Source organism: Acinonyx jubatus, chromosome D3 (genome assembly GCF_027475565.1).
Source record: "Acinonyx jubatus isolate Ajub_Pintada_27869175 chromosome D3, VMU_Ajub_asm_v1.0, whole genome shotgun sequence".
Classification (NCBI taxonomy): domain Eukaryota; kingdom Metazoa; phylum Chordata; class Mammalia; order Carnivora; family Felidae; genus Acinonyx; species Acinonyx jubatus.
Window position 1 is genome coordinate 20341068 of NC_069392.1, and position 14578 is coordinate 20355645.

General features: G+C 48.5%; 1 gene segment (V, D, J or C); it reads right to left on the reverse strand.

The window, feature by feature from the left end:
* Positions 1-5324: 5324 nt before the first annotated feature.
* Positions 5325-6016, reverse strand: LOC128312488 (immunoglobulin lambda variable 1-40-like). The segment is given in 2 exon segments: positions 5325-5767; positions 5881-6016. Coding segments are annotated over 2 exon segments (486 nt in total).
* Positions 6017-14578: the final 8562 nt, after the last annotated feature.

Here is a 14578-nt window from a genome sequence, read left to right on the forward strand (position 1 = left end):
CGGAGGCTGCAACAGGTGTGGGGACAGTGCAGGGCAGCGAGTCCAGCGGGACCACTGCGAAGCCATCCTGTGACTTCCTCTCCATGTGCTGGGAGATTTTTAATCATGGCTGCACCTCTGGTCAGTACTGCTCATGAGAGATTTAGCTCCAAGTTTAGGACAGAATTTGACACAGGGAGGCCTACAAGGGGACATTGGGGGTCAGCCGGAGGAGGATGACAGCAAAGGAAACAAGGAAGGGAGAAATGGTACTTGTCCCCAGGTGGGACACAGGGAGTGAACCTATTGGGCCCCAGGCTTCGGGGGAAGGAGGGATGGTCCAGAGTGTCAGGTGAAGGGAGGGTGATGCCCACAGAGACAGGCATGCCTTGATTGACACAGGTGACGTCAGGTGAGAGAGCAGGTGGAGGGCAGGTGATGGGTCTGTTGTCACTTGTCATATGACATCCATGGTGTGACATGTGACGAGGTGTGGAAACATCACAGACAACCAGGGATGAGGGACACCTTTCCTTCCCTGTAGGAAGGGTGCGGGCATTATATTAACTCCCTGCTTGAGGACTTAGTCTGCATCATCCATCCATCCATTCATTCCTTCATTCACTCACTTATTCATTTTTTAATGCGTTTTATTTTAGAGACAGAGAGCACATGGGAGTGGGGGAGAGGGGCTGAGGGAGGAGAGAATCTTAAGCAGGCTCCATGCTCAGTGAAAACCCAACATGGGGCTCAATCCCACAACCCTGGGATCAGGACCTGAGCCAAAATCAAGAGTCAGATGCTGAACCAACTGAGCCACCCACGCGTCCTATTCCTTCACTCCATAAACAGATTTACATGGAATGTCCACATGTGTCAGGCAGTGGGAATATAATGGGGTCAAGGACAGGGCCCAGTCACTGGAGCAGAAGGAACCGGGGAAACAAACATGCTGGAGATGGTCCAAAGGGGACAGAGAGTTTGAGGACTGTTTTATGTTCCGAGAAATGCCAAATGTTAAGAGGTGCGAATCTCCCAAAAAGTATTCCCTCCCAGCATGCAGCTGGGGGCAGAGGTAGTTGTCTCTGTGCCTGCAGGGACCTGCAGGGGACTCAGGCTCTAATGTCCTCAGACACCTTAGCTGTGACTTAATTGCGGTCCAGATGGAAGAGGATGCAGAGGGAGGAGGGCACGGCCCCTGTCCTGGGGATGGCACACAGCAAATGGCGATGGCGGTGGCCCTGGAGGTGCAGACTTCGGTGACCCCCACCCCAGGAGACCCTGCAGGGAGGACACCAGGTGACTGACAGACCCACTGCCCCTGGGCAGCTCCAGGCAAGCATGAGCTCAGAGGTTTCTGAGCCAGGCCTTACCTGGGGGAGGCAGACTTCTCTAATGTCCCCAGGCCCCAGGACCTTCGTCATCCCTGCTGACATGCTCAGACCTCTGGTCCCAGACACTCCCTACCTGCTCCTTCCTCCCTTGTCTCTTTTCGTGATTTAGACTTAGGCGTGCGGGTTCTTCTTCCCACTCCAGCTCCTTCCCTGGTGATCCGACACCAGCATCCCTGCCTGACAATCATGTTCTTGTCTAATCCTTCCCATCACCTGATTGTCGCAGGGCCAAGCTCAGGTCTCTGAGGCTTGTTCCTGTGTGACCAGTGAGAGGGCAGCATGAGGAGGACAGCAAACCAGGTGATGGGGACACTGCTGTCCTGAGATCCAAGCTGGGGCTGGGTGACCAGGTCTCTTTTGTCTTCTCCAGTGGCCTGAAAGGGGAGCACTGCTCACATGAACTTTTTCCTGTTAGACAATCTGCTCCATCCTGAGCATGAGCTGAAGTCCAAGCTTAGTTCTTAGATAGACTCGAGTCTGAGGGAGAGTCTCAGAGTTTGTCCCATGAGAGGTGCCAAGGAAAAAGCAGCTGCTGGGATCTTCCACAGACCTGAGAGCAGGACGCTCTGCCCAGCCAGAGGGGACACAGCTGCTGAGACCCCACTGGCTCACATGGACACCAACGCCCCAACCCTGGCAAATTTGGGGGATTACACAACAGATGGACCCCACTGCCCTGACCCGAGGGAGGCCCACATCACCTCCTATGCCCACTGGTCAAACTGCTGCTCTGGGTAGAAATGATGTTGGGGTCAGTTCAGACAGACTGCTCACTGTTAGTCCTCAAACACCCATGCACTTGGGGTGACCCAAGTTCCTGACATACATTGATTGCTTTCTCAGATATAAAATCCTTCCCAAATGAGTAAGTAATTTTTTATTATACCATAGTGTGAATATTAGGTTTTGAGAAGTTTTTACTTTGCACCATTAAAAAGGCATATCCTGTCACAGAAAATTAAATTATGCTCCAAAGCTGAAGAGGTGAAAAGTGTGGGTAGCTCAGACAACAGTAACACACGAACTCTCCCACCTGTTTCTCTCCTTCATGATCTTCATTGCACACAGACTAGAAGCATCTGGCATGTGCTGTGGATCCAGCTCCTGTCTTTTCAGATGAATAAATATTCAATATTAATTTGGTCTCTGTAATCAAATTAATAAATGAGACCATGGCTGTTAATGCTATTTGAATAAGAAGTATGTCACAGGGAGCAATGAGGTCTCAGGGACTCACTGGTGGTTCATACATTTGGGAGGTGGACGCCCTCTCCATCACTACAGGCAGAGAAGAAAGAAGGAAGCACAATCTTGTAGCGTGACACTGGGAAATGGACTCACCCTGACACAAGGGGGATGGGGGCACGTGGTCATGAACCACTGGACACAAGTATGGAACCAGGGAGCCTCCTTTCCTTGGTGGTGTTGACTACTCCCCCCACCATAATTTTCTCCCCTGCCTCTAAGGGCTGAGCCAGTCTGAGCCCATGAGGAGGTTCTGGTTGTAATATCCCATAGATTTAGATCCTTGTGAGATGCCACTATCCATATACAGCATGCAGTGACAGTCAACCTCATCTTCAGGCCAGGCCCCCGAGATGTGAGGGTGGCTTTGTTCCTAGAGATGGACCTGGAGAAGCCATCATGGGCCCCAAGTGGGTGGGTGGTTGTCTGGTAGAGACTGATCCAGAGCGAAAGGCACAGGTAAGTGTGGCCATCCGTCCTGGAGACCCGGCCAGTGAAAGCTCCTGGGTCACCACAGTCTGAGAATCCACCCTCAAAACCGTCAGGAGAAACCAGTATATTTATGAGAGACAAAAGTCATTTGAGTTTGAAATCTTTAAGGGCAGAATGACTTTTCTTGGGGCTCCTGGCTGGTTCAGTTGGTTAAGCGTCCGACTTTAGCTCAGGTCACACTCTCACGGTTCATGAGTTTGAGCCCCACATCAGGCTCTGCGCTGACAGCACAGAGCCTGGAACCTGCTTCAGATTCTGTGTCTCCCTCTGTCTGCCCCTCCGTTGTTCATGCTCTCCCTCTCTCTCTGTCTCTCTCTCAATAAATAAATAAACATTAACAAATTCTTTAAAAAATGAATGACTTCTCTTACATCCTGGAGTGATTCCTAGGAAGTAAACCCTTCTTTAATGACCCTGTGTTTTTCCTGCAATGCACCCCACATTACTGTGGTGACAGACAGGAGATGACTGTATAGGTTCATGAACTGATTAGTGGAAAGGGGAGGAAGGATAAGGGGAAGAGTGAAATTTGGGAAAAGAAATGACCCTGGGCCTGGAGATATAACATGACATTAATGAATAGAGAAAGAACATTCAGGTGGGACACTGACAAAGAGAGTTCCAAGTGTGGGAAAACCAGGAGATTTCATTTGTGACTCTTAATAGTAAGCTTTGTGTGTTTCAGAGGCAGAGTCGCAGTGGCATTGGAATCAGGCAGACAGTGATCTGACTCCCTGTGACCAGGACCCTGTGAGGTGGAAACACTCAGCAATGACACAGAGGTGACTGAGGGAGCCTGAGAGCAGGAGCAGCCCCATATGGACTGTGTGGACAAAAGAGTCGTTCCTGTACTGGCCCCTGAGTCTGTTCCTCACCCGACAGAGTGAGAGCAAAAGAAAAGGTCTCAGGTGCATGGTGGTCTAGAAATGGTCACCATTAAGGTTTCTGGAAAACTTTGCACCTTCTAACAACCTCAGGGAATAGGAGGCCATCATAGTAGGAATATGTTTTCTGCTTTCTATTTCTCATGGGACTGTTTGCATTGCATTGCATACTCGTGCCTCTGAGGGTGTGTTGGGCTGGAGTTGATCTGATGCAGGGGCATGAGAATGGTCTGGGGGCTGAGCTGTAGTTTTATGAGACATAAAGACCCTGGCCTGTGTCCCCTGTGCAGATTGTCCATAGTCCATGCTCCGACCTGAACAACACGGAGGATGGAGGGAAGATGATACAGGTGGCTGGGACTTCTTTGGCGAAGCTTCCATCATTTTCTTCTACCTGGACCCCAACTCTCCCAACTACACGGTTAGTCAGTGAGTCCAGGTCCCACCAGACAGTCACTGTGTTACCCAAAGCAATAGGTGTCCCTTCCCCGGTTGCCATGATGGTGTCAGGGCAGAGGGTGGGGTGGTTTGATCCAGTCATCGTGAAAGCTGGGGTTTCTTACCAGTGGGTCAGTAAGGGCCGGTCTCTGTCATCCAGATGTTATGGTGTGTGGACATTACCTGGGACTGCAGACACATTTTCCCCATGTGGGAAGTCAGTGTGAGACACAGTACATTTGGCTTATGTGTCCTCTTTCTTGCCCAAGACGGTGTCAGCTCTCTGAGCATGGGGACCCTCCCTGTCATTTCTGTACTGTGATCTGAGCCCTGAGCCCACATAGGTCATGTAGTGAGGGTTCTCTCAATGCCACGCATGTAGAGCATGTGGACGGTTGACTATCCTCAGTCAGACACTGCTATGCTCTGTGTCGCTGGTTCTGTCCTGGTGCTTTGATATGGAATGAACTGTATCCCCATAGATTCCTATATGGAAACCCACATTGTGACTCATAGACTTTATAGAAGAGGTACACAGCATGGGTGAGCACACGTGGAAATGCCATGTGAGGACCCAGGACGAATGTAACCACTTGCAAGACAAGGAGAGAGACCTCAGGGGACATCGAACTTGGCACCACCTTGAACTTGGACATTTAGCCTCCAAAACTGTGAGAAAATAAATATCTTTTGATTTGCTCACCCAGTGGGTGGTATTAGTTATGGCAGCCCCAGCAGGCAGGCACAATCCTCAAGGACTCTGTCCCCAGGGCATCAGGTCCCAGCATCCAGGAATTTCTGCTCAGTATGCATAAAACAGAAAATGTGCTCCTACAGGGACAGGGTTTGGTGTCTGAATTGAGAGGACAAGGACACATACTCAAGAGAAAGTTCACTGGTTTGGGTTTCAGACCTCAGTTTTAGGGAAGCAGCTGTGTTGGCAGAAGGTGGGGGCTGCACAAGGAAAGCGCATCAGTGTGGGGACAGCAGGTTTTTGTCTCACTTCCCCACTGGCCTGGAGCTCTGTGTGAGCTCTCAGACTATTATCCCCTGCTGAGCAGTAATAATCAGCCTCGTCCTCAGCCTGGAGCCCAGTGATGGTCAGGGTGCCTGTGCTGCCAGACTTGGAGCCGGAGAATCGTTCAGGGACCCCCGAGGGTCTGCTATCATCCCAATAGATTATGGTTTTGGGGGTTTTGCCTGGGAGTTGTTGGTACCAGCTCACATAATTGCTACCAATGTTGGAACTGCTTCCAGTGCAGGTGATGGTGACCCTCTGGCCCAAGGAGCCTGACACCGAGGATGGCTGAGTCAGTACAGACTGGGCCCAGGACCCTGGAAAATGGAGAGACACAGACAGGGTGAAGCAGGGGTCTGGACACAAGAGGGTGGAAGCAGGGCCCACATGTCCTCTCAGTGCCCCTTCCCCTGTCCCCACACCCAATCACCTGTGCAGTGAGCGAGGAGGGTGAGAAGGACCGGAGACCAAGCCATGGTGGAGACCATCACCAATCCTGTCTTCTGTGCCCCACAGCTGAGCAGACTTCCCTTAATCTGTCCCTTTTCATCCACTGAGAGAGGGCGGGCCTGTCCATGCAAATGATACCCCAGCTCTCTGACCCCTCACTGGACCTGAGTCAGGTGCTTCTGCCTGTGGATGTCAGGGGGTGGGCAGAGGAATGGCTGTGTGGGGACAGGTTGTGCAGAAGTCACAGTTATGAGTCTCAGTAGAGGGCACAGGCAGTGCAGGTGGCAGGTCTCAGGTCTCATCACCCCTGAACCCTCAGAAATGGGCCCTGTGAGCCCCCTTGTGTCCAGACTCAGAAACATCATTGTGCAAAATGGTAACCAGAACCCATAAAAGGAGCTCCTGTCTCCCGTTGCTTTGTCCACTGCCCCTTTCCTAGGGCCAGGCCAGGTATCCTCCTGGGTAGCCTCCCATATCCTCAAAGCAGACTTTCTGCTCTTCTCAGACTCCTCCGGAAAAGCCAGGCCATGTTTCCCTGTATATTTCATGGGTCAGGACTGAGGTGGTATTTCTACAAAAATGCCACTTAGATCAGAATCATGTCCGGAGCTGTGACGAGTACCAAAGGACACGTGGCCCCTTCTGTGTAAGATTCTGTGTTCCTTCCTATTATGTGCTTCCTCCCTGGTTTCCAGATCTCTCCTGCTCTGAGGTTCCCACAGCCTGAACAGAAGCTCTCCTTCTGTCCTCAGTGCTGTGGGAAGGAACAACTGTGTGTATTCCTAGGGGCACTGTCCACTAAAAATCTTTGCCATCTGTCACTATGTCTGCTTATTTGAGACAACAGTTCTCCACACACTGTGGTTAGTGATTCCCTCCCAAGATCTGTCCCCCCAGCACACAGACACAAGTATGCAGGGGTCCTGTGTGTGGCACTGAACCCAGAGCCCAAGGACAAACCTGCAGGAAGTTCCAAGAGGGAAGGAGTGGCCGCAGCAGGTGCTCTGACAGGGTTCCAGTGACATGGTTTATGTGTTAGTCACCACTTAGCCAAGTGTGCACTTTAAAAATGGACAGAAAACATAAACAGACACTTCTCTAACAAAGACATCCAGATGGCCGACAGGCACATGGACGATGCTTAAAATCACTCCTCACCAGGGAAATACAAAGCAAATCCACACTGAGATACCACCTCATGCCAATCAGAGTGGCTAAAATGAACCAATCAGGAGACTATAGATGCTGGAGAGGATGTGGAGAAACAGGAACCCTCCTGCACTGAGGGTTGCAAACTGGTGCAGCCGCTCTGGAAAACAGTGGGGAGGTTCCTCAAAAAATTAAAAATAGATCTACCCTATGACCCAGCAATAGCACTGCTAAGAATTTACCCAAGGGATACAGGAGTGCTGAGGCTTAGGGGCACTTGTACCCCCAATGTTTATAGCAGCACTTTCAACAATAGCCAAATATGGAAAGAGCCTAAATGTCCACCAACTGCTGAATGGATAAAGAAGATGTGGTTTATATATACAATGGAATACTACTTGGCAATGAGAAAGAATGAGATCTGGCCATTTGCAGCAATGTGGATGGAACTGGAGGGTATTATGTAAAGTGAAATACTTTAGTGTATGTATGAAATACTTTGGTGTATGTATGAAATACATAAAGTGTAAAGTCAGTCAGACAAAGACAGATATCATATGCTTTCACTCTTATGTGGATCCTGAGAATTGTAACAGAAGACCATGGGGGAGGGGAAGGAAAAAAAGAAGTTCGAGAGGGAGGGAGCCAAACCATAAGAGACTCTTCAAAACTGAGAATAAACTGAGGGTTGATGGGAGGCTGGGAGAAGGAGAGGATAGGTGATGGGTATTGAGGAGGGCACCTGTTGGAATGAGTACTGGGTGTTGATGGAAACCAATCTGACAATAATTTTCATATTAAAAAAAAATAATAATAATAAAATAAATGGGTGTGTGCTTCTGTATACAAAATTTCTCTCAGTAACATAGATTGAAACATTCTTGAAATTGAAATGTTCTTATGAAAATGCAGATACAATCACTAGATTGTATTTATCTATTACAAATCACAGATCTGTATTTATCGCAGAGAAAAATAGATAGAAATTGTGGGAACAATGGAGAAGGGAATCCCTTTGTTGGAGGTTGAAGGAGTCGATAAAGTGTTTCGAAAATCATGTTTTCTTTGTCATGAGTATAGCATGGTGGAACTTTTCTGCAAGTAGGAGAGCCCGACATAATGCTCAGTGAAATCTCATGAGGGGCCTATTTCTATGAATTCCAGAACCATCTCTATAATGCAATTACCAAACACTGAGAGAGCTTCCAGGAAAGAGCGATTTGGGGTCAGACTTGTCTCTGGGGTGAACACAGCTCTATCTCTGTTCTTTGTGTCCAGGATATTCAGGATAGAAAAAAGCTCATTCAGACATCCATGAGTAGAGGAATGAACTTCTATCATCTGAGGCCAACGGGGCTGAAAACTTTCTGTCAGAAGTTCCATATGTGAGTGGTGGAGAGATGGCAATAAGGGGAACTGTGTCCGTGAGGTCACTGTCACTGTGGCCCTTGGGTGGGGGACAGAAGAATTTTCAGCAGAAGTCCAGATTGCTGCAGGTGTCACTGGGAAGACTGAAGCAGTGACAGCCCCGTTCTGAGAGCACGCACAGATTTTGTCGCATGTCCTCATGTACCTTGAGCTCCGTGGGAGCATCAGTGAAGCTGCTGTCCCAGAATCAATCAACTGATCAGCCTTGGGGGCTGGCTTGATCCCAGAGATTGTTGGGGACTGAGCTGTCCATGGGGACAAAGAGTCTCCTTTGGATTCCCGAGCATCAGCCTTGTCCCAGGGGAGCAGGTGTTCAGAGCGTCTGCTGGTTGCACTTGTGACAGGACCCCAGGCACACTGGATGTTGCTGGTGTTTCCTGATGATGGGGATTCTGCCTCCTGGGATTCTGACCTTGGGAGTACTGGTTGAGTACATGTTGACCATGATTTCTGGAGACAAAGGGAAGCTGGGAAACTGAAGACTCTAGGACACTATACACTCAAAGGAGAGTTGTGTGTGTGTGTGTGTGTCCATCTGTGTGTGTGTCTGTGTTTGCGTAAGACAGAGAAAGAGAGGGAGAGAGACAGAGAAACAGAGAGAGAAAGAGAGAATATGCTCCATGTATCCTCAGGAAGTCTTTCCTTCAGAGGCCAACTACGTAGACAAGTGTACCCCTGTCCCTCTAATGTCCTCTCTCCGCTCCCTGAGTGTGGTTCTCCACGCAAATCCATCGCTGGGGCTGGCTCTTTAAAGAGCCTCCTGTGTTCTGGAGCTTGGAGCTAAAGAAGGCTAGTGTCTTGAAGGTCACTTCCCTTGCACAAGGATGGAATTTACACAAGGAAGAGGAATTTGGTGCAGATTAGTTCTGATAGGAATTCCATTGAATCATAAATTTGGATCTTGGGGATGGGTCTTTAGTCCATTTTCACCCCAACAGATACATATCCCACATCTATGGGTTCAGGTCTCAGGAAGCACAAGACAGGGAGGACAACACAGTCCCTTCCTCTTGCCCTTCACAGCACTGCCAACCTCCACTGTGCCCCCAAGGTCCCTGGATGCCTCCTGGGCAGTGACCATGAAAGAGTGCCTTTTTTATTTTGGAAAAAGGCTAATGCATGAGACTTCAATGATTGGAACAAAAGTGTGTGGTTACATTAATCTCCTGATGGCCTCAGAAGCGAATATTCTCAAAAACAAGAAAAACTGTCATGTCTGGAACTATGTAGCCAATCCTTCCTTTGTTGGCTAGGTCAACAGTTACCTTTTGTGGAACTTCAGTAAGTTTCAAGGGAGAAAAGTCATTGTACTAATGGCTTTTGTGGGCAAATACTCAAAGGCTGAATGAACCTTCATTTGTCAGAAACACAATAATATTGTTGTCATATTACAGAGATTTACTGAGACTGGTGAGCATGGAAACTACAAACAGAGATGAGAGCAAGAATCGGATGATGAGGGGATTTCCTGCCAGTCCAATTTCTGCAACTTCTCCTCCCTAAAGATGAACCCTATAGAGTGGAAATTACTGTAAGATTTTACTTCTCTCTGAAATCCTAACATACAGATGGGGTTCAGACCTGAAGAGCCATGGGGAGAGACTAAAGGCCTGAGGGAGGCAGGAGCAGAAGGGAGAAGAGGAACCGGTGTTGGGATGGGGAGGGGGTGAGGTGAGTCTGAAGAAGTTGTGACTCACTTTTTGTCAGATGGGTGAAAGAGAAAATTGTGTCTATGACCAAGGTGCTTATTAACATATCGAGTATGGATGTGTCGTCAGTAACACAAGAGTCACAGTTTTGTCCTGAGATTTGTGGATGAACATGACTCTCTAGTTCACCTTGTCCAGTTGAGACAATCGTACTGTGTGATCTTAGGAACTATATAGGAGTCTCTGTGCCCTGGATCCTGACACAGAGTTTCTGAAATCCTTGTCATTTCCTAAGTGACAAGAGCACTAGAAGCATCTTAGTTCTAATGACGTGGCTCTGGGTGGGCTCCTGGATGGCTCCTGGATGGGGCTGGTCCCCAGAAAGACCAAGCCTTGATCAGAGCCTGCGAAAATTCACCCCCTCATACTTGAGACAGGGAGGGAAGACTGACAGTGCAGTTAATGTCCAATCACATCTACCCGAATCCTCAATAAAAATGCCAAAGTACAGGGTTTGAAGAGCTTCCGGTTTGGCGAACACATCCACTCCCAGAACAGATGCACCTCAACTCCACAGGGACTGAAGCTCTGGTGCTCGAGACACTCCCAGACCTAACACTAGGTGTCTCTTCATTACTTGTTCACCTGTCCCCTTCATATCTTTAATGAGCTGACAAAAGGAATCAGTGTCTCCCTGAGTTCTGTGAGTTGATCTGGCACCTTAATGGACCTGAGGAGGGAGTCGTGGGAACCTTCGACGTATAGCCACGTTGGACAGAGGGTGCCGGCAATCTACTAGTTGTTGTTGGCATCAAAATGGGGAGCAGCCTCCTGGTGCCGAGCCCTTCCCCTGTGGATCTGACACTCTCTCTGTGCAGATAAACTAAGTCTTAAATTCAGGTAAATTGTAGGACACTCACCGTGTGTCCCACAGAATTTCTAGATATGGGAAAACAGATACAAAACGTATAATTGATGAACATGAGTGTGTGAAGTGAATATTCTGTGAGTAGTAAAGGAGATATGACTAGAGGGAGAGACAGAGATTTTGGTCGTAAAATAGTTGTTCTTGTTACTTTTCTCCAGACCCAGGGGCATGTGCAGTTGGGCTCCATTCCCTGATTCGCATGGGCTCCTGGGACACGTGTGCTGTCTCAGGCAAGAGCATCATCTGTGTGTCCGTCCTTCCTCCTCAAGGACAGCTCTCAGCACAGAGGTGTCTCCCCCACAAGAGCCTCCACAGAAGGTTCCCAATAACAGAGGCTCAGACGTAAGGTCTGTGGACCCAGGGGTTTTTGACTCACTTTCTCCATATCTGAGTCACTGGGAGTAGCCAAAGCTGCTCCCACTGCCATGAGCTGTAGCACAGGAAGAGTCAGCCTTGTCCTCAGGCTGCGGCCCAGAGAGGAGCAGAAGCCCTGCATTGGCCAAGGCATCTTTGGACCCAGAGAAGCGGCTGGGGATCCCAGGGCCCTGGTGCTTATTTGAGTCTGAGTAGTAGTACAGGAGATAGAGGAGGGCTCACTGGCTTCTGCTGGAACCAATGTATGTAATAGCTGCCAACACTGAAGCCACTGCTCAAGGTGCAGATGTCTGGCAATTGTTCCCGGAGATGCAGACAGGGAGAACGGCTGGGTCAGCACAGGCTGGGAGATACCCTTTGGGGATGCAGCTGGAAATGGTAACCAAAATTCAGGATTCTGAGCAGAGGAGGAGTGATGTGGGGACCACCGTGTGAGCACAAGGCCTGTCCCTACCTGGGCAGTGAGGGAGGAGCAGGAGGAGGAGCAGTGTCCAGGCCATGGTACACAACCCCTGGTCCCCACACTGGGCTGGGCCACCCCAGGCCTCCTTTTCTCCTCCACCCTCTGCCACAGGAGGGGCTGTGCATGCAAATGAGGTCCATCCAGTGCCTGCCCAGCCCCTCCCTGAGCCCTGGTGCTGGAGCTCAGCTCACACCACACACTGGGGAGGATGGGGGTGGAACTCCTGCCCGGGGAAGCCCTGGGAGGTAGCACCGGCTGCGACACCACAAAGCCTCAAGGTCTGGTCTCCTTTGAGTGATTGGTCCTCACTGACCAGCTGTGTAGGGACCACAGGGCTGTCCCACAGCGCATCCTGTTAATCTCACATGGAAAAATGAAAAATGAATAAAAGGAACTTGTAAGTGGTACATCTTAGTAAGAATACATTAAATACATAGTTTCTTAGAAGTTACAAAATTGGCTGTCCTACAAATACATTGACTGAATAGACCAATTCCAATAAAAACATGGAAAAGGTTATTACAGAAGCACTCCACAGAAATACATTAGGTACAGACGTTTTCACAAGGGACATCTAACAAAACTTCAGAATTTAGATGATTCCACTTATTTAGTTCATATTTTTCCATAATTTAACACGGTAATGAATATTTCTTACTTCTTTTAAAAACGTTATAAAACTCATAAATACACCTTCAAAATAGCTTTTACAAAAAGGAAAATAGTAGAACAGAACCATGAAATATTGATAGACTGTTGGGTACAAAATATTAACAAAGAGACCTCAATACCATATTAATAAATTGAAATACTATCATTAAGTGTGATTTATTCCAATGATACAAAGTTGGGTTACATAATAAGAAAGAGTTTTATATTACACACCATATTATTACATCATGAGATATGACCATATGGCCCCAGTTCGTCTCAAAAGGGCCTTTCACCACATTTAACACCATATCCTAATAACACCCACACAAAAATACAATCAGATACATCTATAATATGGTAAAACACACACTCTCGCACACACGGATGATGTAGTCCTAAGGCCCACATCTTACTTCCTGCCGTAGTGAGGAGACAATTTCCACAAAGATCAAGAACAGGTAAAGGAGATCTTAACTTCTATTATTTTTAAATTATTCCTCAATAGTTAGAAAATGTAATTAAAAAGCCAAAATCAATGGTTAATACTTAGCATTGATGGCAAAAGACAAGTGGTCATTCTTGGATATCCAGATGGACGTCATGGCCTTAGGTAAGCCTGTGTTGCTTTGGCCGTGATGGCAGAGATCTCCTCAGTGAGGACTAGTCGCTGACTGTGACTAGTACTGATGACACTAAGTAACAGGGACAAGATGGGTGGAACAAGGGCAGCAGAGAGAGGTCTTGTCCCACTTAACTGGGTGAAGAGCCCTGTGCAAGGTGTGGGCCAGTGACCCTGGATCTGAAGTGATTATTTCCTCCCACGCTGGCTGCATTCTACATGATGCCAGTCATCACATTCATGGGGCTTCTGCCTCAGACCCACAATAGTACATATTGCAGAGGTTTTCAGTGCAGAAATTGGGGACATTTGCTGAAGTGACCGGTTCACCAACAGATGGATTGTGAGTCTGATGTCACTGCACCTGCTCCTTGATGAGCTGAGGAAAGGGCAGGTCCTGTGTGATCTCAGGGACTCCTTTTGTAAAATCTGGCAAAGGCTTCCTGTTTAAAGGTTTGAAGAAGAGACTCCAGGACATGGTGGAGACCCCACAGAGCTCTGTCTTCTGAGGTTCCATGCAGGGATTCTATCCACAAGCTCTCGTATCTTCTGGGCAGACTCTCCTGAGAGCCCACTTCCACCTTGGAAATACATTTGAGCCGGTAGTTGTCTATCAGCCTCAAACGTACCAGATGCCATAGAGAAAAAGGACATGATCCACATTTGACTCTATGTCTTGAAGCATCCAGATCCAGGAGGTCACAGAGCAATGGGAGCTCACAGGTGGAAGCTGGTCACACATCAGTGAGGATACAGTTTGCCTCCTGCCCCTCCCACCAGCTGAGTGGTTTCCCAGTTGTCTGGCTCAGCCCCTCCCCTCTGCAGGCCCCTGCCACACTGCTCCCCTGCTGCCCTCAGCACCATGTCCTCCAGCTGCTGTGGTCCCCTCTACACTCCAAGCAGAATGTTCATTTAGGCAACAGTCTTACTGACATCGTGACCCAACAGAGTGGAGTAAGAAAGGGGCTTTCTAGGTCTCTTAATGGAATGATGACACTTTCACATTTGGAAATGTATCTCAGTGGAAAACTATGATTTATTTCAAAATATCCATCTCTGCCCAAAATATCCCTGGAACGCACAGTGTGTCTTGTGTTTGCAGGCACTGCATGTGGTAAATGTAAAGACGATGAAGGGGTGTTGTTGGGGCACATATGGAGATAGTGCCCAAGTTCATGTGGAAATTTGGGACAAAGTGCATGGAAATTTGGGACAAAGAACTTCCATCAGAGCTGTGGTACATACAGTGGGGACTATGTGGTGAGTGAAGTGGTGTCCCTGCAGAGAGCTGGGAGACCCGTGGGTCAGAGTTCAGGGCATGTGCCAAGGCCAGAAAAAGAGAGGAGGCTGGTTGCAGGTGACTCTAGTGAATATCCACTCAGAGCCAAACTGATGGACCAATGAGCACATGAA